The 27,976-nt window shown below is 39.8% G+C and overlaps 1 protein-coding gene across 1 annotated transcript in view; it reads right to left on the bottom strand.

The window, feature by feature from the left end:
* Positions 1-27,663, bottom strand: part of LOC118769280 (myelin basic protein-like) — a 45,265-nt gene extending 17,602 nt beyond the window's left edge. Inside the window, exons 1-5 of the mRNA XM_036516326.1 lie at positions 27,401-27,663; positions 14,316-14,420; positions 14,026-14,052; positions 13,621-13,653; positions 11,182-11,301 (exon numbers count right to left, since the gene is read on the bottom strand). Of these exons, the coding sequence (XP_036372219.1) occupies positions 11,182-11,301; positions 13,621-13,653; positions 14,026-14,052; positions 14,316-14,420; positions 27,401-27,520 (405 nt within the window). The 5' untranslated portion in view covers positions 27,521-27,663. The remainder of the gene's footprint in view (positions 1-11,181; positions 11,302-13,620; positions 13,654-14,025; positions 14,053-14,315; positions 14,421-27,400) is intronic.
* Positions 27,664-27,976: the final 313 nt, after the last annotated feature.

Genomic DNA, 27,976 nt, shown 5'->3' on the forward strand with positions numbered 1-27,976 from the left:
AATTTAGACATAAGTTAATGAGCTACGATATTAACAGTCAGAGAGAGATTTTGCAGTATGGCTCTCTTCATGTCAGCCACAGTGGTGGAGTCATCCTGGTTGGGTACCATGCTCTGCTAAGTCATGTATTTCAAGGGTACAATAAGTGACAGTGTGGTACTCTTTTCATCAGACAGCACAGTGGTAGCTGTTTTTATAGGTTTCAGAAGCTTCACTATGTCCTCGGCATCACCAATGTCAGAGCTATGCATACTATCAAGCTAACGAGCATTTTTGCGCACCTCTGTCCAGCCTCAGATAACGTAGAGATGTCCAATAGGCCAGACGCATGCCTAGACTCTTTCACACCCATTACATTTAGTGACTTCTCCTCCCTAATTAATTAGTCTAAAAATGCTACCTGCCTACTAGACCCCATTCCAACAAGATTCTTAAAACAACTGCCTACCTGAAATTGGCACTCTGTTATTAAATCTTATCAATGCCTCCCTTACATTGGGACATGTACCTCAGTCCTTCAAATTAGCAGTCATTGAGCCTACTATGAAGAAGCCCACTCTAGACCCGAATGACCTGTCGAACTACAGGCCCATCTCAAATCTCCCGTTCCTTTCGAAAATCTTAGAAAAAGTTGTAACAAAGCAACTTTGCTCCTTTTTACAGTCCAAAAATATTCTGGAAGTCTTTCAGTCTGGGTTTAGACTGCATCACAACACAGAAACCGCTCTCCTAAAAGTACTAAATGACCTACTTCTCGCCTCTAACAATGGCTGTATCTCCCTGCTTGTGCTCCTAGACCTAAGTGCAGCCTTCGATACCATTGATCATCTTATTCTATTAGACTAACTTGAGAACCTGATTGGCATAAGTGGAAAGGCTCTATCCTGGTTCAGGTCTTACCTTTCAGAGCAACATCACTTTGTCTTCATTAAAAATAAGTCTTCCAACCACTCCAGAGTAAGAAATGGAATACCACAAGGATCTGTGCTTGGACCTTTGCTCTTTTCGTTATACATGGTCAATCTTGGAAATTTCATTCATAAACATGGCATTAATTTCCACTGCTATGCAGATGATACCCAGTTATACATATTGGCCAAACCTGATGTCTCCTTGGAAATATCAAACATGGAAGCCTGCCTCAAAGACATAAAGACATGGATGGCCCATAATTTCCTCCTTCTAAATTAGGACAAAACATAAATATTGGTTATCGGCCCAGTGTTTATCAGGAGCAAACTCACCATTACATTAAATCTTGATAGTGTCTCACTGGCCTCAAGTGCAACCATCAAAGACCTTGGTGTCAAGATTGATCCTGAGCTCTCTTTTGACACACATATAAAAAACACTTCCAGGACTGCTTTCTTTCATTTGAGGAATATTGCCAAAATCAGGAAAATTCTATCAATACACGACGTTGAAAAACTAATCCACGCTTTTGTTACATCCAGATTGGACTACTGTAATGCCCTCTTGTCAGGATGTGCTAATGCCTCCCTAAAGCTCCTTTAGTTGGTTCAAAATGCAGCTGCTCGTATTCTAACCAGAACAAAGTGCTTTGAGCACATCACCCCAGTATTAGCCTCTCTCCACTGGCTATCTATCAAATACCGCATTGATTTCAAAATACTTCTCCTTACATTTAAATGGGCTTGCCCCTCCCTACCTTAAGGACCTTCTTCGCCCATATTCTCCAAAATGAACTCTAAGTTCCCAAAGCGTGGGACTTCTCATTGTTCCAAGAGTGGGTAAAAGTACTATAGGCAGTAGAGCCTTTTCGTACCGAGCCCCTCTTTTGTGGAACAATTTACCCACCCAAGTTCGGGGAGCAGACTCTCTCTCCGCCTTTAAGTCTAGGCTAAAAACTTATCTTTATATCAAATCCTTTAGTTGAGGGACACAGCACAGTGCTGACATTGATCGTAGAGTCTCTGGTGGACTAAGTGGTCATTGCTGTCACCACATCATGGCCTGGGTACTCTGTGTTCAGCTAATCCGGCTGTGGTCTGGTGTTGACTGCCTTAGGGTCACCCTCATGATCATGCTGGCCCCTTGCCTCTCGTCCCCTAGGTATGCTGTCATAGTCCTTACCTGCCAGGATTTTTCCTTATTACACACATGCATCACTCTTCCCCACACTGTTCCCCCCTTTGCCTTTATGTTTCCATTCCTGCAATTAACATCCACTAATCACTGTTTTCTACCTGTTTCCTATCCCTGCTCCGGAGTCCTGCCTGGAGCTGTAGCCCAAGCATGACATCCCAATTTCCAGTCCTGTTACCTTGCTGCCCTGCCTATCAAGCCAACTGCGTGCCAAGAACCGGACATTCTAGGATACATTTTATAAGTACTCTGCTGTTAATTACTACTGTCTATCAAACTCAAATGTCTTAAAGTACATTGTACATCTTTAAGTTTTCTCTCTAATTCTATCTGCCCAGTGCTGGCCAGAAGCAGATGGGCTCCCCCTCTGAGCCGGGTTCTGCTCAGGGTTTCTTCCTGTTAATTAGGGAGTTTTTCCTTGCCACTGTTGCCTTAGGCTTGCTCTCAGGGGGTCTCAGGCCTGGGATCAATGTAAAGCTGCTTTGTGACAACTCGTGTTGTAAAAAGCGCTATACAAATAAAATTGAAAAGAACTGAACCTCTGTGCTTACCAGGGCAGCAGTTACAGCTGCTTGTTGCTTGAGATAGCATTTCAGCCTTTCCATACAGCTGTTCCAGCGTGTGACAACGTCCATAATTAGCTTATGTTGTACAATCTCAAGCATCTTTTGCTTTGTAGTGAGCACAGTTGTTGCTGTGGCACTTCGGTGAAAGAAGGCCACAACCCGTCTCACTCGCCCGAGCAAATGACTGACGCGGGGTATCTTTAATCCCGTCTGGGTAGCTAGACTCAGTGTGTGTGCAAAACACTTGATATGCGGTGATAGCCCGGCTTCTCTCCTGCCACCTCCATGTTGTGTGCATTGTCGGTACCAACAGCGATACTGTGATTTGGTCTTTCAAGTTACCACTCCAAAACAGCCGATTTTAAAACTTCAGCTAAGTTTGTTCCTGTGTGCGTCTCAAAAAGCAGATGAGTCTGGAGCACAAAACTTTTCAGTACCCACTCACCGTTGATAACATGCACAGTTATTGTAATGTAGCTCTGAACAGCCCTGGACGTTCACCCATCTGTTGTCATTGCCACACTCCACACTTTTCAGAATTTCTGTCACTTTGGTATTTGCTTCGTTGTACAAGGCTGGTATTACAGACTTGACTAAAGTGCGGGCGTGACGGGATGTTGTATTTGGGCTCTAGTATCTTAAGTAGTAGGCAAACTCCTTCATTGTTGACTACCAAGAATGGTCTCATGTCTTCAGCGATAAACACTCTTATGGATCTGGTGATATCTTGTGCTCTTGCACATGTATGAGGCAACAGGGATGCAAAAATTTTTTCACGAGAAGTTTGGCCTTTAAGCACTTTTTTTCTCACATCCCCTGACCGGAGTTTGTGGTTGTGGTGGCGTTGTGGTAAACAATTTCACGTTATAGCTTTCGCAAGCACACAAACTACAGACAATCTGCGCTGTTTAGTGAGCATAATCATTTACTCTATTTATGCTATTGACGTTGATTATTCTGTGAATTATTTGTTTTATTGTCAATCAAGGAGGATAAAGGGGAACAGGTTGAAAGTAATGACAGATTTCAGGGCCGGCCCAAGCCTTTATGGGGCCCTAAGCAGAATTTGATTTGGGGGGCCCCCACCGCCTCAACACTGATTCTAACCAATACTATTGACTATTGTCAATGCTTGATCATTCACACTAGGGGTGCAACGGATCACAAAACTCACGGTTCGGATCGGATCACGTTTTTTGAGTCATGGATTGGATCATTTTTCGGATCAGCAAAAAAAAAAAAAAAGGGAGACAAATATAACTTTGTTTTCCATTTATTAGGCTACTTAAAGAACACTTAAAGCAAGGAATGGTCTTAAATGAAAACAACATTCAAGATGACCAATGTTTAAATAAAATCTTCAAATAAAATATTCAATACTCAATTGTTAAATTAAAGTGCAATATGAGCGCTTGTTCTGCTGTTCTTCGGCTGTCTGAATCGCTCCCTATTCACTATACAGTGCATATATATTAGGGATGTGCATCTCCATCACTCTCCGATGCAACACACATCTTGATGCATTGCCAACGATCCGATAGATTAAAGATACATATGAAGCAACTACTAATGCGATACGATATGATTCACTACTATTGCGATGCAGTGCAATTCGACACAAATTCAACACAACGCGATTCAACGTGATACGATACGATGCGATGCAGAAGAATATGATGCTATGCAATTCAGTATGGTACAGATAGTTTGATTTTATTTCTTTGGTTCTTCTTAAGCAGACAACAAATCATAAATTAACTAAAAAAGTGCCATTTTTACTTCACATATTTGTTTATCTAGTATTGCAACTCAGCATCTCATTTATTGTCCGTCTCTCTTGAAAAATCCGAAGTGTCGCCAAACATTTGATTTGTAGCAATTCGGTGGAACGTGTAGCTCTGCCTCCTCCATGATAATCTGTGACTCACCCGGACACGCCCCCAATTCATGCGAGACTTGGCCGAGAGACTTGACGAGAATTGGCCACTGACAGCAGTGGAGATGAGAGCGGGTGCCTGAGAAATAGTTTAGGGAGGAGGACTCGATCTAAATATAAAATTACTGGTCACAAATTATTGGTCACATTTCTAAATAATAAAGGCACTGTGCCTCTACTAATAATTATATATAAATAGACTGGATTTTACCAATGCAAAGATGTTAGAAACGATGTATCCCGAGTTCATCCCAAATTGTATCCGGTGCACACTTTTTTAATCGGGGCAAATGGCATCGTGAACTTTTATGCTGATGCGAATCAGTGAATCTTACCATCCCTAATATACAGTATATACATTTTACATTTGATCGTCGGACTTACGTCCCAGCTAGCTAGCTAACGTTAGTTTCAACCTATTTGAACAGATGAAGCTGGATGCTAGTTCTTTCATTAAGTTAGCTAGTGATAGCTAGATAGGTAGCGGTGTTATCTAGCTAGCAGGTTAATGTGAGTTGCAACTAGTTAGTCACTTAGCTAGTTAGCTAGCTGGCACAGTTAGACACAAAGATGTTGATACAAATGTTCAAATAAACTTGCAAACATAAAACTATGTCCAGAAAATTATTAATTTATTGTATGACTGAATAGTGAGTTAGTGAACGAGTGAGCGATTTCGGACGCACGTGTCATCTCCGCAACGTTTCTGCTAAGTAAGGTTGTTGGTTTTTAAAATTGCGCTTGTATCTTTTCACTTTTCATATTTGCAACTCTGCGTGGAGTGAGCATCTAAAGAGTCTGCATTACTTTAAAAAGTAACAGTGGCAGTAAAACTAAAACAAGACTAAAATGAATGGGGAATTTCACTTCCGACACCAGACGTCACACTGGTGTCGGAGTACAATTCCCCATTCATTTTATCATAGACTTTTTTTAAAACGCACTTTTAAAGTATTTCTAGTGATTTATGGCTTACCATCGATTTCCGGATTATATATTGTGATCCCAACTTGCGACTTATATTGTTTATTTTAATTGTTTGGAGCTAAATTTTATGTAATTTAATTTAATTTTATATGCTAGTACAGCCACGGCTAAAAACTACACGTCCCATGAAGCCACGGAGCTTTCTCATTCCCGCTCTCCGGCCTTGCTAGCTAGAGTGAGGCTAATCATTGTTATCAGCTATCGTTAGCAGCTAACTTGCATGCTTGTCTTTAGCAGTCATCGCTAAATATCAGCAATAGCAAGCTCATCATTAGCAGCAATGGTGTCGCTTAGCCATATTCTCCTCTTCTTCAAGGATGTGACCCGAAGTTTTCAGCGGGGTGAAAAACCATTATAAATCAGGGTATGTGGGGGAATTCAGTTGTTTTGAGGGCTATATCTGGTCAGGGCGAGCATGAGGGATAAGACCTACAGGGTGTCAGTGAGTGTAGGCCAGTGTAACGTTAGGTAGCATAGCTAACCAGCTAGCTAGTGGACTGATGGTTAGCCCACGATTTTGAATGATGAAAATGCCTTGAAGCCTTCGAGACACATCTACGTAGTCAGAAACACCTTGATGTTTAAGCAAAAAGATAATTCTGCTTACACATGTAGATTTGGGCACTTGACTTGAGTGAAAATGCACATTCATTTAGCTACATTTGATAGACGTCAGAGATAACCTTCACGGTTTCCATGATGTAAAACTATACTGTGGGGCATTTTGGAAACCAGAAATATCTGCAGTTGTTCACATATGTACGGTGACTGCAATCTGGGACAAAGCACAGAACCATTTTATGACGATTACGGTTGTTTGTTAGCTAGCTAACTACCAACTATAGTCGTCTTTGCTACTGTGCCTTCCACTAGCAAACCTAGCCAGCTTCAGAGCCAACGGTTTTCTAAACCGAAGATTTGCCGCATGAGATGGTGGTATCTGATTTGTCAGACCGTTTCCCCCCATTGCTCTCTTGGATATGTCGTTCAAAAAGTGGACTACAAAACAAACTACAAGTCTTAAATCTTAACATTTTTGGAAAATATCGAAACATTTGATGGGTCCAAATATATCGTCACACCAAACAGGTTAATTCTGGAAATTCCCAGCTCCTGAAATGAATCCTGACTTGAGTAAAGATGGATAGTGTGTGAAGCCCATTGTAATTTTCCATAGGGAATTTACTTCCGACACCAGCGTACCCACCTCGGTACTCTATTAGTTGTTGCTGTGTTGCTTACATCATACCAATGCTATTCAAGCACTCTTGGGTGGCCTCTGGTGGCCACAGGGACCTTAAGCAGACGCTTAGTTCACTTATGTGTAACGTCCTGCGTAAAAGCCTTGGTAGCAAGCAGCACGTAACCGAACGGTTGCAGTGGCTACGTCACTCCTCAAGACCTGGTTAAGTAGCGTTGTTGCTGACAGACTAGGGGCAATTTGCCTTTAGCTCAACTGGCAACAACGCTGGCCGTAAGAGGTTGGTAGCGAGTAGTGAGAACCTCGGTTCGAAACTCGCTCACTGACCCACGTAACATGAAATTAAACACAACGCAAGATCCCACCCGTTACATTGGTGCCGTGACTCGGATCACTGCAACAGAGCCAGAGACAGCTGGTGTCAAGTGACAGTTTGTTTTGGAATGTTGCCAACCAACCAATCAGGCACATTTGTGCATAGCTGCTGACAAAGAATGGGAAAGATACTTTACTCCTGGCCTTGAACAGCAAGTTTTTCACATAGCCGTATCCTCTTGAATTCTGGGTATAGAAGCATAAATTATACATCGAAGTGCAGGAAAAATTGTGTAGATTCTCACAATGTTTTCATCTAAGTGATGAACGGTTTATGAGTTGTGAGCCTAATTAGTCATGGACTTCAGCAGTGTCAGACACAAAGGAAGGGGGGAGGGGGGAGCTGGCCAAAAGACAAATACATACAAAAGCTTTGGACACATGCTTATGCACATACACGCAAATGCGCGCATATATGTACAGTTAGAGAGATAAGAAGGCAGACAACAACTCCAATAGTGATATTAACCCTTTTGCCCGTAAGTTATAAAATATTTCCAACTGCCCCCCAGGGTGACTATTCTGGCGTTTCAATCCCAATTACAAGAATTCTGGTAGCAGCCCAATTAGTTATACTAGCTAACAAGGCATGGAAGTCGGTTAATATCTGAACTAATATCCTTTGCTAAAACTGTTTTAGTACATATAGAATTTAACTTTACATATAGAATAGAACTGTCTTATTTCGAAATATAATTTTAAGAATACATTATATGATATAAATTGCCTATAGCAAATATTTGTATACTTTATTTTTGAGATGAACAACCTCGCTTTATCTGTGGATGCATCAATGCAACGGCGCTGCTCAATTGACTCAAACAGCAACTATATAATGGAAAAAATGGAATACCATCTTATTTGATGTATTAAAATATTTAATCACACCCAGAAACACAGGATTTCAGTATTTTAATGACTCATGTGTTATTAAACTTCTCATAGTTTTCACCACCGTATTTGCTAAACTTTCTAATGTTAAATCATTTTTGCCTCAAAGCTATGTTAGCTAGAATTTTTGAGAGTTGAGAGTTTTGAGATTTGAGAGTTATAACTGTGTAATGCCAATATTTGCATTAGAACAAAAGATGCTTTGTTGCGTCACATGTAAATAGCCATTCTAATCTACTGTTCTAATCACTGGTTTGACCCTACGCTGTAGGGACCACTCTAGAATGACCACACCCATTTGACCATATGCACAAAAAAAGGTTAAGGACAGTAGTAATGCAGACACACATTTGAGGCATTTTTTCTGCATTTATTTTGCAGCTTGTCACGCCAATGTCATCTATAGCAATGAATGACTGTCATACTAAAGCACAGGACTAAAATGTGACTGCTTTACAGTTTTCTAAATGTACTTGTAAGCCTTCATGTAAGCCTTCCTAAAGGAAGATGATTATTTAGGTATACAAAGAAAAAAAAGTACAGTACAACAAACACACCTATACATATTCCAGCTTGATTTACCAAATTTAGACCAGTTTGACATGAATCTCCTCAGTCCTAACTTGAATTAATTCTTCTGTAGTTTAGTAATGTTCTTCAGATCTAAGGTCACATAGTATGTACTTCAGGATAGTAAGGTACACATCAATGTTTCTTTTTAGAATCATTCCTTGGTACCATAAAATACAATGCCTTATGTGAATGTTGCTCCCATAGATTATTATTTGCTTCTACATACATTTTAGTATAATGTACACAAATTATGTTTCTGTTGAGGATAATCGTGAAGCACTATGCTTGTGTGGTTGTATTTTTATGTTTGCGCAGTTGTTCACCTTCATGTCTATTGAGTGTATTTAATGTATCATGTAATGTTGGCCTTGTGAGTCATTCAGGACAAGAGTGTTTACCAGCTAAACACACAGTACAGAATGGTAGATCATTGGTATTGTATTTTAGTCATGAGCAATATAGAAGTGTTATATTAGACCCAAAATCTTTACATTATCAGGTTGGATGAAAAACAAGCTTTTCCAGAGATTTAAGAAAAGTTTCCCCTTAAATGGAGACATTAACATAACAGTTACATAGCAGCTTGGTTCTCTGATCAAGAAACTGATTAAAAAACTGTCAATGCACCCATATGTATATTCTATGCGAATAGAGCTACAACACTGCCAGAATGTGGGATAGATTCTCTGTAGGACACACTAGCTTCTGTGTCACATGTTCAGGGGTTTTGACCTTCAGATATATAAGCCTCTGACTTCTGCAAAACATCTTCCATTTGAGTGACTCTTGAGCAGAGAGACAGTCTTTATAGCTTCAGTTCAGTGCTGTGATGAACAGTTTTTGATTTATGAGCTTAATTAGTTGCTTCAGACTTCAGCCGCTGCTCTAAGTCACATGTACAGATTTGTCTCAGGCTGCCCAGTAGCGTCAGACACAGGAAGGCCCACACTTTTTTGTTACAAAATTTCATGTTACAATGTTACAAAACTGCCGTATCTCTGTGAAAACTGGCTCTACACGCATAAATTATACATCAAAACAGAGCTACACTTGTTCAGATTCTCACAATCTGGTTCAGTGCTATGATGAATGGTTTTTGAATAATGAGCCTTTGTTCAGTGTTTGGTATCCCCTCGCTCTAGCCAGATTAACATTCGATATTTAAATAGTGGTAATGGAGCCAATCAGAGAGATGTACTGTGAACTTACCCCTCTGTGTCAGGCTCCACTGTGAGAGACAGAGTGCAATTGAAGGGAGGGGGAGAGGGAGACAGCAAGCCCAATACACAAAAACTACGCGTTAGAAAAACATGATTTTTAAAACTGCCGTATCTCCACGAATTCTGGTTCTACACACATTTTGTAGCAGAGCTGATATGATAATAAATGATATGATAATAAAAATCTCCCTCCCTTCTCTGTGTCTGACGCTGTGAGCTTGTGTGAGCTACACAGGGCGTCAGACACAGAGAAGGGAGGGAGATTTTTATTATTGTTATTATTATTTATATATTATTATTATTATTTATTCTTCTTCCAGCTCTAACTTCTTCAAGCTTTAATGCAGCCTAAACCATTCACTCTACAGACACCAAACAATGCCAAATCAACCAGTTCAATATTAAAAAAATACTAATCCTCTGTTACAAACTTTTAAAACTGCCTTATCTCTGTGATTTCTGTCTTTACATGCATAGCTTATACATCAAAATAGAGGTACACTTGTGCACATGCTCACAATGAGGGAAACAGACACTCCAATGTACACAAATTCGCCTGTGCAGTCAATAATGCAAGCAGGTAACCACACTGCTTGCATTATGCACACAAATCTAGTTAAAGCTGAAACACAAATATATTCGAGTGGGGCATGTGAAAGGAGAGATGTTTGGGGAATGATGTGAAGTGTGATGTACACGCTGTATGGACTGGCACAGTGATATTTAATTAAACCTATTTAATGTAATGATGGCTATTTTAATCATTATTGCTGAAGTAACAGCAAGACGATATAGCCCAGTAACAGCAGACAGGACAGCAAAAATACATCACTGTTTACTAGCAAAGTAACCAAATGTGATTCATTTGGATTGAAGCTATTTAGGTAATAATTAGTTAATTAGTTAGTTGCTACATTGCATGTTTAACTACAAATAAACCAATTAATGGAAACAATGTGCATTTTTGCTTATTAACCTATTAACTGAACACGGGAGAAAATGGTAATGTCAGTAGTTTTTACTTTTAAACGTATTTATTGCCTGCATATCTGCTCTGTAAAACAAAATGTGGATACCAACATCACTGTTTTCTATTATGTATTCCTTGTAATAACACACATAAGAAGTTTTTTTTTGTATGTGAAAGGATAACAGGTTATCTCTGTTTCTCATTGGTAGCTGATGACATCATCACTGTGGTTAAAGTAAAAAGAGAAAAGTAAGACAGGCCTTTTCCAGAAAACTTGACCCAAGTCAAGTGTAACCCAAGTAAACCAAGATAGTGTGGAATGATTGCCTCACTGTAAAAGAGGGTATGTGGTTTACCAGTCTGAAGATTTTGGATAGAGTTCCTGGGGCATTTCCTCGCCTGTCCCTTTGGCTTTTGTGGGGAGTTTTTGCACTGTCATAGAAGAGAGCTGACAAGGGCCGTTCTTTCCGCTCTCCCTGGAAAAAGAGACACTTCATCAGAGCAGATAACAAGAGGTGGTTTAGCTGGGGCCTGGAGTCAGCTCCAGAGGAGGAACAGAGAGAGATCACAGCGGATCAGACAGAGGATCATCCTCAACAGAGGATCCTACCTTGAGACTTACATTAGCCACGTGTACATACAGTGCCTTCCATATTTGTTCATAACCCTGATAACCCCTAGAAACAGAAAAAATAGGCATCCTTCATAATTTTTCTGCTTAAAATTTTATTTTTATAAATGTATTTAATGTGTTCATATTGCATATAGCACACTGTTGATGAGTAAAGTATTTTATGATAGAAAAGACAATGGTCATATCATACCTCTGTAGTTAGTATTTGGTAAATCTGCCTCTGGCATGGAGGCACTACCTATACTGTTGTACTGCTCTGACATGGCCATTTCAGCCAAATGTAAATGAAAAACAAAAAAAGATTTTCATGGATTTTAAGTACTATTTTTCATGTGCAGTCCAAGTGGCTCAGTCATTAAAATGTTTTCTTTGAGCACACACTGAGTGTTACAACCTTGGTTTGAAACTGGCCTCGTCATTTGTTGACAGCCAGAATCCCACAGTGGCAGAACCATTTTGCTTCATTCTGTGAAAAATAGCTGTTGCCTGTGAGTGAGCTTATTGGATTTGTCTTGCTTCAGAATTCCTGTGCAGCGGCTGATACAGTAAGATGAGCCTGTGTGCAGCTGCTGATTTCAAATAGGATGGCATAAAGGAGAAAAACATTAAAGAGTATTCTTCTGCCTCATATTTAATGTGATGTTAAACTTAATTTAAGGTACCTAACATGACTCATTTGTATCCTAAATAAGTACTAAAAGACTTCATCCATCCCAAAGATTTTGGTTTAAATCAGACCAAGGATAGATCCATCAATGACAATTTCTACTACAAATAGTGATGCTCGGATATGAAACACCCTGCTACCAGCTGTAACTGCTGAGTAATGTAGGAGAAGAGAGACATGAATAAGGAAAGGAGAGAAATTTTCAGTGATGAATAAAATTGAACTTGAGTTGCTAGAATGGCGAAGATTAAAAGTATATGTTAGTATACACTGAAGGCATTTAATTACTGGTATAACATACTGGTATAAAACACAGTTGCATCTGGGATAATGAATAATTTTTCCACTGTCTTTTTCAAGGCTTAGCAATTAGATGGTGGGCTCAGGTAACACTAGCAACCATCACTGCTGTTTTTTAGTTTATATGCTTTCTTGCTAGAAAGGTAGGTAGCTATTTATACCTCTGCTTGCTTGTCTATTCAGCTAATTAGCTAGTTAATGGCTATATATACTCCCCAACATTTAATGCTTTCATAGATGATATGCAAGCATTTTCACATGTAATTCGATCATTGAAATCTGGCAATTCAATCTCTTATTACTAACAGTTAGCTAACAAAGTGGGTACAGTGCAATGTCATTAAATGCTGAAAGGATTTCTTGAATACAAGTAGATTCATAAACATGAACATACCTGTATTTCAACCTCTTCATTTTCTGCTGATGCAAGATAGTATACTGATATGTAGCGTACTTACATAAGAGGCTATTGTGTGCAGTATGTAAGGGGTTAACGTACTGGATGGGGGAAAAATTTTGGTGTGAAGAACATTGGTACCTTCAGCCTGAATCAAACTCCCAGGAAAACGAGTAATACTGAAAATAGTCCCTGTAAAAGTTCACAGGAAACATGATGGAACACAACCCACTCAGAAACTGTTCTGTGGAAAAAGAAACAGCTAGATATGCCATGCAGATTCAACTCTCCACGTATTTTCTGTGCTTGAAGATAAACCTATCAAAGAAACTTTCTTCACACAAGACATGCTTCCTTCACCATGAACCTCTTAGTGTTCGTGTACAATATTAGAGTTATAGAAACCTGCGAAATATATCGCACTGCAAAGCCGATGACCCAGCAAGACACCAAAAGGTAAAGTAACTAATCATGGCTTGTGTTAACAGTGAGTAATTCAATGTTTTAGAAAAAATTGAACCTGTCATTGCATGTTTACATTTAAATATAAATGTAACCATGTCATATCCCATATCGTAGATGAAACAAGAAAAGGGAAGGGTGTACAATAGCTGCATAAACACACTCCTGAGGTCATTATGCATCAATCAGTGAGTGACTGGTGAGTTTATTCACTGAGATAATTATGAATTTGAAAAATTGTGTTTTAGTGTTTTAGTTTAGTTTTGTTGAGATGACTTGGTTAGTTAAGAGGAAATATTAGTTCCTTTTTTCCTCTGCATGTTTAGAACACCTACCCAGCCAAGTCTGGTGAGGGAGAGTCCTCTCCACTGCCCAAGAAAAACATAGAGAGGTTCATTTCAACATGCATCTCTGGGAAACACTGTCTTTAACTTTAAATGGTGTGCTTGTACATTACAGTGCATGACTGAACAAAGCACCATGCAAGATGTAAAATGTGGTAATAGAAAGCATAATATGATTTCTGATGCTGCCCATGATGATTCTGATGGGGCTTGAATCAATGAGTGTTCTTTGTTTTTTTGTTGGAAGTGAGATACTGGGATTGTTTTTTTTTTTCCTAAAGTGAAACATCCAGCATTTTCGTGGCTTTTCTTTGAATGGGCTGTAATCAGAAAGCTGAGTCCTCTATGGTGTCCTTGAAAAACAGTTGCTACTTAGAGACAGTGGGGGAGACTCACCCTGGACTTTGGACGAGGAGGAGACACCTGTGGAAAAAAATAGTGAAGAGAATTATCTGGCATGTTCTTGTTACACCAGAATTATTTACTGTGGTCCCTCTACAGATTATTTACTGATTATTACTTAATGAGAATTAAGATAAATAAAACTAAGTAACTAATATATCACATTGGCTAAGGTCAAACTAGTGTAGAAACCAATGCCTTCTCCTTCACAGAACCTGAATATAAAGGTAAAACATAAAGGTAAACTGATTAAAATAAGGTAAGGAATACTGGCAGATACTCACAATGCTTTTAAAAAAGTGCACTACAGCATTGTCATTTCTGCGGCGACTGGCAGAGAAGTGCAGGGGTCTCTGGGGAGAGGATGACAGGTGACCCCGGAATGACCCCTGAAGGGAAACAAAAACACAGTCCTTTTCTTTACACTTTGTATGACTCCTGAGATTTAGCCATATTTTAGTAGCTTACAACAGAAAAGCCAGAACAACTGTCCCTTCAGTTCATTGAACCATAATTAAAGTTCTTCCAACAAGTTCAATAAATCTATTATGAATCAGCCAATCAAATTTTATTGTTGTACCATATTTTGCAATGGTGGTATGCAGTGCCTTCCATGCTTCTTCATACCCCTGTTTTAAAAGGAACAAAATATATACAAAATACAAAATACTTTCTCTCAATGTGAATGAACTGACGGCACCATGTAGCAAAAGCTCCAAGAAAAAACTGATCTATGTCTATGTTTCAAAAGCAAATCTAAGCTGAATGCACAAAAGGAGGCTAATAACATGGCACGTACAGCAGAAGATGGTAAAAATGATATGGTAAAAATGGTAAAAATAAAATGCATAGTAGGTAGATAAAAATACAAAACACAATATTTGTGGAAATTCAGAATGTAGATAAAATGCAGTAGAAGGTAAAGTAAAAAAAAATGTTGTGGTAGGAATGTGTGTATCAACACTTTGCATTTGCATTTGTCACACACTCATGAGCTTAAATGTGCTTAAATGAGCTTAAACTGGTGGTTACTACAGTTGGGTGTAAAAAACAGTAAATGAAAATGTAATTTGTGAACATGATCAAACATCACATAAATGTGAATGAATGCCAACAAATTAACACAGTTGGTTTCCAATCTTTAGCAACATGAAAGTAAGAAATACAATTATTTGAAATTGGTTTTGTTAATAATCATATTAATAAAATGTTTGTCAAGATTATATGAATTTATTTTTTTCCTTATGTTAAATATTGCCCAATTCCCTGAAATCCCATTTATACCACCACAAGGGTGCAGTTTGTAGATATTGTGTCAAATTGTGCAAGCTGTTTTTGGGGCAGTTTTTCTCCTTTTCCAACTGCCAAATTCCTGTCTTTGTGAAACATTGTTTAGCCATTTATGAGTTTCATAAACTGCCATATATTGCTATAAACCTTTGCAATAAATCTTGACTGCTTTTACTGTTATGACTAAGAGTGGGACCAAGTGGAAGTCACTCACAGAATTTTCAAGCACTTAGGACCCATTTCCTACTCTGAGACTCTTGACGAGTAAGGGGCCAGATGTTTAATATGTAACTTAGAAAAGACAACTATGGATATCAAGAGGCTGTCTGGATATTTCTGTCTTGCAGTAGCTATATACTATTTGTGAAAATTAAATATCTTAGAGGTATTTATGTAGTTTTAAGAACATTCACTGAAGCCCTTGACAGACAGCAGTGTTATGACCAGGTTTGATTATGTACAATGTGTGTCATTATTGTAAATATGATTGATATTTTAATGTATTTTATCATTATGCCCCAAAGGGAAAATAACAGGAAAAACAGATCTTTGTGTGATACAACATGTAATGGCTTGACCTTGTAGACACAGAATCCAATTCAGCAACAACAGATTAATTGTTAAATATGATTGAAACCATTATACGCCAAGTGGAGTTTAACCTGATACCAGGTAGGAACAGTAATAATCTATGTTGGTACAAATGGCAGTTGATTCAAAGAATCAAAAACTCTTTAACAGCATATTATAATTTTATGTGATAAGTGTATTAACTGGCAAGAGAAAAATTATTTTATCTGTTTTATCTATTCAGACTGTTGTTTCAACAGTCCATGCAGAACTAATAGAAATGGTAAAATAGAAGTGGGTTCAAATTTGTGTATGCACAAAAAATATGCACAAAGTTTACTGCCCCCCCTGTAACACTGCCCCACCAGGATAATCTCAGTATGGCTCTCTTGAATATTAGATTGCATTACAAGCAAGGCAGTCTTTATAAAGTCTTATATAGTCTTTATTTCTGAACACAGACTGGATTTGGTATTTCTCATAGAGACGAGGCTTTGCTGAACTGGTGCAGCCTCACTAATTGAAGCCTGTCCTCCAAATAACATTTTTTAAAAATAAATTTCAGTCCACCAAGCAAGTTGAAATTGGAGGCAGAATAGTCACTTTTTCCTTAGCTGTGCTGAAACCACTTTTGTACAGTCTTCCTCTTTGCATCTGGCCTCGGTTCTTAAAGCAGTCACTGGTGCTTAGTACTTAACTATTTATTGCCCTCCTAAGCAGCACACCATCTTTTTACCTGAATTTTCTGATATCATGTCAACCACTCATTCTAGTTACAATAAGCTTCTTTTAATTGGTTAATTTAGGTTCCATTTTTATAGAACCTAGGTAATTTCGACCTCGGTAATTTTTTCCCTCTCAGGCTGACGTTTTGCATTATATAGGTGTATGAGTGAACATGATTTTATTTTGTGAACAAAAGTGTTTTGACATCGTTATAAAAACCCCCGCCCGACGCATCTATTAGGCTAATGTTAGAACCTAAGCAGAACAGTCAACAAATCTGAGCGAATTCTCTGTAGGCCCTATGGTAGTATTGATCTGCCAAATAAGACTTATTTCAGCCAATTAGAACTTATTCCTCAGTGATAAGTGACCGTGTTTCTGTCACATCTGATAGTCGGAAGGATAAGGACAACGAGAGCTTACCAGCAGTGAGTAACATTTTAGTGTCTACTGACTAGTGTCCTTTTTTTGAAAACCAAAATATGGTCACTCTAGGTAAATATTAACGTTACATATTTACCATGTTCACATATCTGTTGAACCGGTCTGTTCACTACCTGTGGGACAGCAGCGCTTCTGAGTGACATTGTATCATTTTGTATCAGCTAGGCATTATCGAGCTAGCTAATTAGCTAGCGTTAGCTAATGTAATCTAATGTTAGTTAGCTAGGCTTGCTAGCTAAGGTTCACTGTTATCAAACGCTAAATACAATACTGCATTGTATGGTTTACTAATTGACTAAAATTCAGGAAGAGCCTGCCTAAAAGTTTTAGAAAAACTGTTTGTTGAGGAAAGTGAGGCAACTGTCACATGTCTCTGAAATGGCTAGCTAGCATGTAACGTTAACTAAACTATAACAACCTCATCAGTAATCACAAGCACAGCACTGGCTGGCACTCTGCTTCTTGTCAATGTGATTTCATCTTACAGCACTGTTACCTGTGCAATGTGGTCCAACAGTACTCAAGGTTAGCTAGCTAAGATTGGCTAGCTAACGTCAGTCACCTTGGGCTTCTGTCTTTTTTAACCCATTCATGTCTATAACAGAAACATCTTTGCTCACAAGAATGGACTGGCCCACTGATTTTACAGGAATGGTTCAAAATGCCTTAAAAGTGAGTTGGTGGTAAGAAAGAAGGGATGTTTATGTAGCCTACATTTTTGGTACACAATAGCCTATTAGAATAACAAATTTTCCTGGGGAAAAAAAGTACAGATGTACAGCTGTAAAATAAACCTGCTCTACCTATGCTTCTGGACCTCAGTTAAAATTTTGCCTTGGCTACAGCTCATCATGCAAGCAGTCAGTCAGACTAATGTTAGGTTACAATGTATTCGAATGATCAAACATTGAAGTGTCTGAAATGAATGAAATAGTTATATATATATATATATATATATATATAGAGAGAGAGAGAGAGAGAGATTGATAGTGCCACATGGTGCAAAGATCCTGGTGATGAATACAGAATGCACTTACATTAAGCATGTTTTGTCTGTCTTTGTGATTAGAAAAAAAAACAGCCTACACATTTTCAAAGAAGATGTAGGAAGTTATCTCTGCAAATCTTAACCCACAGGGTCCCATTGACCCACCCGTGGGTCAGCCAGGTTTCTGTATTAATTACAGAACTATATAAAGAGATGTATATATCTATAGCTTTTATTTCACGCAGTCAAAGTAAGTGACAGTATAGGCCTACATGGGGGCAGACAACAAAATATTACTACAGTTTGTGTGTAGGATGTGATGTAGGTCTCATTCTGCAAATGAGATGGTTTAGTCTCTCCTTAAACCACCTCAGTGTCAGATTTAAGCAAATACGCACAAAAAGTGACCTCTAGTGGCTGAGCAGTTGGTTAAACCACAGGTACTGATGACACAGCAATGGGGCTTAAGATGCCACATGACCTCTTCTGCAACATGCGTGTTTAAAACCATGTTAAACTCTAAACTGCAGCTAAGCTAACGACCGAAGCAATTGCCCCTCTCCATCTTCTCTGTTTGTTTGAATGTGCCCCAAAGAGGTAACACTTCCAGGGCAGGGGAGGGAGGACCAAACAGAGGTGCAGTAACACTGGCTAGCTTATCTGTGCCCGACCCGAGTTGCACATGCGTGGTGCGGCATGGGAACGGGCCACACCACTGGCAAATGGGTTTCAGGTCGAAATGACAAGAATTGTGGAGACTACAGGGAAATGAACAACAATGATTGCATAAATATGCAACATGTATATGTATTTGTGATTGTGTCTGTCTAAGTTATTGTGCACTTAGTAATGTTGTAGATTTCCAGAGAGCAGCTGGTATGTTCCAGGGGGAGGGGCTTATTGTTGAAAAGGGGGTTCAGTTGTTGTGTGGGGGAGAGAGAGTAGAGAGAGTAAGTAGTTATTGACAATTTGACAGAATTTTTTTTACTATTTTTGCACGTTGGGATTGTGGATTTTGGCACTGTTAATAAAACATTGTGCACTAAAGTGCTATTTGCGGCAGAGCCAGTTTTGTGTTTTCAGGGCAACCTGAACCCCTTGATGGCTTATCTTAGACCACAGAGCCAAACAATCCCATTGAGAATAACAACTTAAAAGAGACTGGCAAAAAGCTGAATGCAGATGAAGAAAAACAAAAATTACAAGATCATTATGATATTCCTAAGAAACACTGCTATATACAGTAAGGCAGTACGAGCAGAGAGACAAGCACATTTCTTAAAGGTCATTCCCAAGAACAACCCCTGGAATACTCATTTCAGTTATTGCTTGCCTACTCAGTTGATGATTGAGCAAATCTATTTTGAAACAATTTGTTCATTGGAACTATCATCAGGTAGATAAATTCTTCAACCATGACCAGAACACTACTTTATACATTTAAACATGTCTGTTACCACGCATGTGCAACTCGGGTCGGGCACAGATAAGCTAGCCAGTGTTACTGCACCTCTGTTTGGTCCTCCCTCCCCTGCCCTGGAAGTGTTACCTCTTTGGGGCACATTCAAACTCCTTCATCTGCAAATGGCTAGGGCACCCACGGTGCTTTTCAGCAGTAAGCCTGTATGGGTGGAATTCACTCCATCTACCCCTGAAATCTATCACCCTTGCCTTCTCTGGTACAGGCCAGAGAAGGCAAGGCTGATGATGGAGCTAAGGGACTCCTCTGACAAGGCAGTGAAAGATATACATGCCTGAGTGGTGACTGGAAGGAAATGGAGGGCTGAGGAAGAAGTGAAGAAGGCGGTAAGCAGACTACAACATCAGGAGGTGGTGGGCAGGCCTCGGATGGGGTGACCCACCCAGCCTATGGTCCAGATCAAGCAAGAGGGAGAGGAAGGACCTTGTTGTCTCTGAGGTTACCAGGATGGAGCAGGAGGAGTACAGAGTAAAGGCTGTTGCACAGGGGCAGCAGGCGTGCTGGACAACGTGGGAAGGTGTTGCAAGTCGAGCGATCAGTTGGATAAACTTCTGGAAACTGCCACAGGCTTGACTCAGTTTTCTCATCAGGGCAACCGATAACACCCTACCCTGCCCTCGCAACCTCCATCAGTGGTTTGGGATAGAGAAAATCTGCGACCTCTGCGGGACCATCAATACCTCTCTCCAGCACATTCTGTCAGGTTGTAACTGACACGGGGTCGGTTTAGATGGCGACATGACCAAGTGCTCTGGCAGAGGTAGTGGAGAAAAGAAGGCAAGAGGCAAGCAACAACAACGCGTCTGCTCAAGGACCTGGGGCTACGGGGGGCCAGACTGCACAAGGCAACCAGGGAAGTATCAGAGGAGGCAGAGAAGGCAAGCTTTTGGCTCTGGCTGAGGAGACGGGACAAGACATCGGGAGCGATCAACTCCTGAAGGAGGTTAGCTGCAGGGGGTGTCAGGGAGACGTCCCTGTTCACTGCCCCGCCACCAGGAGATGTTCCGGGATAAAGGGCGAAACATATATAAGCGGCGGTCCCCAGCTGATGACCCTGCAGCTAACAAAGCAGGCACCGGTGGAGGTGCGACAGGACTAGAGCCTAGCAGGAAGAACACCTACCTGTACAAATTAAATGACTCTCCTTAATTAGGAGTGCCACTATACATATTGCAAAGGCTCTCTCCTTTGAGCCAGTCCATGATTGGTCAGTGTGGGTCAAGTCGCCAGCAGTGTTCTTAATTTGGCAAACAGTTCCCTGCTGAGACCGGAGGGATTCAAATAGATAGAGAAAGCTAATGTATGTTTATTCAATGGGCAATGCTGTGTTTTTAGAATACGATGAAGTTTATGATAAAAATGTCTTTTTATACTTCATTTTGAAAATAAATATTTTGTCTTCATTTTAATGGGCCAGGCTTTTGCCACTTTTTACAGATTAATCAATAGTTCAGTGGGAAAAAATACTTCAGCTTTTCACCTTATTTGAAATGTGAATCAAAAATATTTGTACAAGAAATTTACATGCGTTTTACAGCCATAAAGTCTAGGGTGTCAGTGACACACCAGGTTTTCAACCATGCCTCTATAGTGTGTACTTTTGAAATTATTAGACTTTATTGAAGAGTAGTAGAAGAAGGTGTTTTGGCAATTGTTGGCCTGTGTTCATAGGGTGTGCCTCAACTACCTTAAAGGGAGAAAAATCATTTTTAAGCCTTCACTTTTAGGGTTAGGGTTAGTGTCTTTTTTGAGTGGTGGACCATTTAACCAGTGGAAAATTTTCTGGGTGGCACCTAACCCCCACTTCATCCACTTCTCTCCAATTCTGGATAATAAATAGATGAATAAATATGCTTGCTTATTTTGCAGTAGTGAAAAACTCAAATTTATGAAAGTATCTCCATCATTACCATTGTGCTCATTATGCAGATGTGAGTATGTAGATGTTTGGCTCCAAACTGGAGAGCATTACAGTGTCTGCATACACCGAGTACATGCAGCTGCAGACCCAGAGCTGCATGTACACATGTCCCTGCCGTCCTCTCACACTGTTTGTGGTACAAGCCCACAAACCACACATGCACACTAGAAATCAAGCCTTCCTTGCTCCCTGAGCAGCTGCAGGTCAGAGGGTATGTACGTAGAATAGTCTGCACAGCCACAAAAATTTTGACATGTGAAGTCATAAACACCCTGCAGCCTTGGTCGGAAAAAGCCACAGCTGCCTGTCACAGCTGAGTAAAGTTTTATTTAACTAACATTTCACAGGCTAGTTAATCAGATAAAATAATTATTATATCTGATTATTATTTTTGTTTTCAAATAAATCTGTATTAGCTGGAGGCCCACTTGGAAGACCTTTGCAGCTCTCCAGTGGTCTGTACACCACACTTTGAAAACCACTGTTTTGAACATACACCAGTGGTTTTACTCATGTTTATTATTTTTAGTGTCTTCATGATAAATTCTCAACAGTGCTTATTACTATTTGGCTTTGCACTCAATTGTATAACATATCTTAGAGAACTCAAATTGATTCTTATAAGTGGATTCTTAAAAAGCAGACTATTTAAACAGCACTAGCATAAAAATAATCCTGTCCTAGTGTTTTGATCACTATATAATGATTTCAGACTTGAGATTACATTTGGCTTCCTTTGTCATTTGTGCTGCCACACATGGTATTATATAAATGACCTCAGAGTTCCCCTGTCAAGTGGTGTTCCACAAGCACAATTTGCTTTCTGCCCTGCACTGCAGTTCACAGGGGCCAAAAACCCAAACAGATTTGCAGGCATTGCTTTGATGTTCTGGTTTTGACAGACAGAAACTGAGAGGTCTGCAACCTCTAGCAACATCATCTGTGGTGTTCTTGGGCCATGAACTACAAAAAGTTACAGCCCCTTCAGCATCAGAGGCCAAGTGCTTCAGCCAATTCATGTGAAGGATGCTACAGTACACAGATTCTATGACACACAGACAACAGCACCGGAACGAGTTTCAAAGTGGGGATGCAGAACCAAGCCAAATCCAGGGGTCCAGGGGTTTCTTCCCCGGGAAAATTTTTAACATTCTGGCAGCTAAATGCGCCTTTTTCATGCAGCTTGAGACTAAAACAGTAGCCTAAAGACAGACAAGAAGGGTCCGTCGATTAAACATGTGAACCAGACATAGCCTACCACCAACCACACACACCAAAAAACTGTTTGAATAAGCTATTAGAAAACAACACCACTGGTGAACCGACATATTGTTCCATATTAATCATCATTGCTGAAGACTGTACAGTGGATAGGCTATCTTCTCTGTTCCACATTAATATTTATCTGATTTGGGGCTCTACAAACCTGCCTTGATGAGGCGAGAGGCGCACATGCAAGCTACTAGCTGTCATAGCTCATTGGTTTTCTCTAGACAGGCTAGCTAGAGAAGGTTGATAACAACTGCGAATTGTTCCCATAGCTGTTGGTGTAACAGGAAATCACTGGCTGCATCATTTGGCAAATCTGATCTGTTTTTTTTTTTTTTTTTTCCCCTAAAGGACATGAATCATACAAGGCCAGTCTGACCTAGCCTGTCCAGGGAGGCGCGGCACTAGCCTTCAGCCTCACAAGCGTCTCTTTAAAATACCTAGCCTACTACATTTGTAAGGATGTGGTGCGCATCATATTTGCATTTACTTAACATTTATAATCTTTCTGTGTGTATATAGGTTATATATGTTATTATTATTATTATTATTAACATTAATATTGGCTTATGTTGCACACTGCATATTGTCTGTGGTAAATTTACTAGAATAACATCTGCAAAACGTCACTAGAGGGAGCTACAGCTTCATGAAATCTCCTCCCTGAATTTGAGAGTTAAGACATTCTAATATAATGTTAGGCTATTATTAACACTTGTGCACTTGCTGTGCATGACCCACACCGCCACCAGACTGTTACATTACGTCATAGCGTTAGAAGCATTTCTATTGGATATGCAAGAAAACAAGAATGAGATGAAGCAGGTAATCAATTTAATTTCAAAGTTTAGTGGTTTAATAACGGTAGCAGCCACCCACACTAATATTACCATAACCATTTATTACGATGCGTAAAAGGAAATTCACACAAATGTACCGAAATGTTCCAGTTGTGCTGTAACAACGTCCACATTAACCTCTGGGTTACCTCTTGTGTTTGCATTTCAATTTGTAAAGTTAGTAGCCTTAGTGCTAACTTGTGGAGTTTAGCCAATAGAGATGGAATGTGATTGATGTAACCTCTAGGTTTCTACCCCTGTGAATAAAGAAATGTTAGCCTACCTACAGAACAAATAAATAGGTTAAAGCAGCTCCTGACTGCTATATTAAGTGCGGTAGCAGATAACGATTTCCCAAATCAACGAAACATTGCACAGCTCGCATGTGTCCTTCATGTAGCGTTGCCTGCCTTGTGATTTAGACATGTGATTAGTTGATGGTAGAAGTGACATAATGACCAGAAGGCAGGCGTGAATTGTAAAACGATGTGGATTGGCCTGGCTATGCCTATGCACTCGTTTGTGGGGAAGAACATCGTTCAGCGTCTTCTCGACCCTTCCACAGCTTGTAAGGATTAGCTAAAGAAAATCAGGTGACACCCCCACCAGCTAAAGCCAAACAACAACGCTGTTCATTCATGTTCATTACCGCTGCCGTCGCTGCGATGCTTAACCTCTCCGTTAGTGGGGATGCAATGCATCCCTGCATCCCCGGTTCCGGCGCTACTGCACACAGATAGAATTAAATGACAAATATAGTTTTCATATAGAGAATTCAACAATTCATACTCACATCATATGGTTCATATGGTTGGTAACAAAAGTTAGAGAAAACTTTGAAGTGAACATCTTTTTTTCTCTCAATTCAAACATTTAATGTTTACAATTGTAACTTTTACCATTTTCAATTGAAACTTCTATTTCAATTTCTTGAGTGTTTTCCCCTATTGAGCAGTCTGAATTGGAGAGACTAATTAGGTCATCAGCATAAACTACCTGTTGACTTGATCCAATTCCAACCAAACTAATGAAAGACCTCCTGCCTGTACTTTGTAAGCCTATGCCAAATATTGTTCACACATCTTTATCATCAGGTTACATCCCTAAGCCTTTAAAATGGACCATAGTCAAGCCCCCTCTGAAGAAGCCACTAGGGGGAACAGGATAACATAAATCATATAAAAAGCCCTGCAATAAGATATCCAAACATATATGACTATGTAGGCCCTACATCAAATATATAAAGGGTATATCAGTATCAAATTGTAGGCTCAGGCTCAGTTCGAGGACCCTTACTGTACTCACTTTATAGGTTGCCACTTGAAGATCCATAAAACTCTCATTTTATTCTGATGACACAGCTTTATGTCTCAGTGAACTCTGGTGAACATGTCCAGCAGGTCGATCGAACTTATGCTCTGCTGGTGCAACTAGCTGCAGATCTCTAGACTTGAAGTGTATGTAAGGACATAAAGCTTTGGATGTCAAAATTTTTGCCTCTGAATTCAAGTAAAATGAAATTATAGTCCTGGGCCCAAAAAACTCCAGCAGCCGGTTACACCAGCAGAGCGTAAGTTCGTTCGACCTTATGCTCTGCTGGTGCAACCGGCTGCAGCACTCTAGTTTCTGGCAAATCAGTTAAATATCAGACTGATTTCAAAGTACTGCTCCTTACTTATAAGGCTTTACATGGACTAGCAGGATATATTAATCTCCTATACCCCACCTAGGTGCTGGCTGGCCTTACTTTTTTTCAAAAGTAAAGAAAGAAAAGAAAAAAATTATAGAGCGTTTTCACACAGAGCTCCTCTATTATGGAACAGCCTACCTAATCATGTTTGGGAATTAGTCACAGTCTCAAATTTTAAGTCTAGATTGAAAACTTACCATCACAGTAAAATTTGTAATCACATTGGGTACTGAGGAGGAGGGTGGCCTGTGACTATAGAAAACTTCAGGTGCTATGAACTGTCTTTCCTGTCCCCTCATTTCCAGTTGAACTCTACCTTGCTTTTAGCTGGTTCCTGCTCTAAATGTGGCTGGACAGTCTCAGATCACCTTTGTGGCCATAGTCACTACTCTTCTGCTCAGTGCTTCTTTGTATGCTGCCATGGTTTATCTCTGCTGAGCTTACCCAATGTAGCACAAGCTCATTACGTACTGCACCAGAATTTCTAACCACTACATTCTCTCCCTCTCCCTGTGTCTTCCTCTCTCCACCTCTCCTCCCATTTGAGCAACAAGTGCCCCTGCAGCACTGCTACCAGCTATAGAATAATAACCAGCCACTACCAACAAGATGCCTGGACCATGCTGGCAGCATGGAGGGTTTCCACTCACAACCTGACCAAGGCCAACATTCGATCACTTGTGCAACTTACTGGTTGTGTAAGTTGCACAAGTGATCGAATAAAATATCACTTCATCTAAGTAAGATGAAGTGATATTTTATGAGTTATGCCAACGTTATTGTTTCCATTATTTTCCAGGAGACTCTTGACTGCCTTTTCTCAGGTTCAGGGAATAATTTTCCAGTTTTTTTCCCAATTGGCATTTTTTAAAATTCCTTCTGGTTATTAAATGTTATTATTTATTTGTTATTATTATCATTGCAGTAATTTTTATTTACTGACAACTCCTTAATGTTGCCTGCTATACATACAACATATATTATATTTGTTTTGGGTTACACATTAGCCTAAATTGTTACTTACCAAATTCAGCAAGTTATACTGTTTAACAGAAACAAACTGGCAGCAGCATTCTCATTTTTGGATATCTAAAGAAAGCTTCTGAAACTATGTAGGGCATCCAGAGGCTTCTGCTTCCTTCAGGGTATAAAATGTGATAAAACCCAGATTCATCTTTAACCTGAATTACCATGTTTACAGTTAGACTTCAAGCAATGTGTCACTGACATGCAAGTTTTCAAATAGCTATAAAAGTTCTTTAATTAGCTAAAACTACCACTTTCAACTGTACTGTCCATTGTAGAAGAAACTTTAGGCTACAGGCTGTAAGGAAGAAGGCAATTCAGAGGGCAACCCACAAATGGACATGTTCACAGATATGCTCATCAATGATATTTTTGGCATGGAGAACGTGAACCTGAGACAGAACCCATGCTCACATACAGAAATAGGGTAGTAGGTTTATTATTTTTTGAGATTGTTTTGTATCTATGGGCCCTGCAGTCTAATGTTTACAACTTGGAGTCCAACTTGTACATGGGCATTTGGGTCAAAAACCTTCCCTCTGCCATGAAGTTAGGGTATGGCTGAAAGTGGACATTCCAGCATGACAATGACCCAAAACATTCCTTTGAAATTAGAAAGAAATTCTTATTGGGACACAAAACAAATAGTCCTAACTAATTACCTTAATCTCTAGATATGTGTAATTTGTGATCCAAACTCACGAAAGCAGTTCACAAATGTCCTGAAGGACCTACAGCAATTTTGCAAGAAGGAATAGTCATACTCCCTAAGAACAATCAGAAAGATGCCCCAGGAGCATTTACAAAATAAAAACTATATATGTGTAAATATATTTGACCCTTGTGTTTCTTGGAAGAAAATAAATTATTTGTGAATGGTATTACTTTGCTCTGGCAATAAAAGCATAAAAATATTAAATACAACAATTTCCTACTATGTAATTTTTGTTCCTGTTTAATCAGGGATATGAATAAATATGGAGGTCACTGTGTGTGCATGTGTAGATAATATATATGTAAACGTTATTATATTACATAAAACAAAAACTGTTTTGGGGAAAAAACATTAAAAGCCGATGAACGACAAAAGACAAAAACAATTGAGAGTTTAGGTCTCATCACTCACCTTAGCCTTTCTTCTCCTGTCACCTCCGAAGAACCATCCGAGCTGGTCCAGCAAGCCAGGGCTCCTCCTTCTCCTGCCCAGGCTGAACTGCCTTTGTCCTGGGCTGCTTGCTGTTGTCATGTTGGGTGTTAGGCTGGCGGTTCCTCTGCTTCTTACTCTGTACAATCCAAACTGCACACTGTGCTCCGTCTACTAGCCTCCTGGATGGTCTGATGCTGGTCTGACTGGGAAGGCAGGCCTTTGAAGGTGTCTTTCTCACACCCTGTGGCATGTTGGGAAAGGAGGCGGATCGGGTAAGAGCGAGTGGCATTGGGGTCAGCTGTGTTGGTGTTGTTCCAGGCATTCTTTGACCCTCTGCACCCATGGAGTCAGTCACCACTGTCTTCTCAAAGGGGCTCCCATTGTTCTGGTTCACATCTGCCTCTCCCTGAACTGCAGAATAACAAGGGTTATCTATGAACTCAGGGCCCGGTGCAAGACAACCCTCTTTACAATGGGAGTCTTTGTTAAAACTATTATTATTTATCCACTAAATCGTTGTGAGAGTCAGTTACTGAAAATGTGACTATAACTTTT

Source organism: Megalops cyprinoides, chromosome 21, assembly GCF_013368585.1.
Source record: "Megalops cyprinoides isolate fMegCyp1 chromosome 21, fMegCyp1.pri, whole genome shotgun sequence".
NCBI classification, from domain to species: domain Eukaryota; kingdom Metazoa; phylum Chordata; class Actinopteri; order Elopiformes; family Megalopidae; genus Megalops; species Megalops cyprinoides.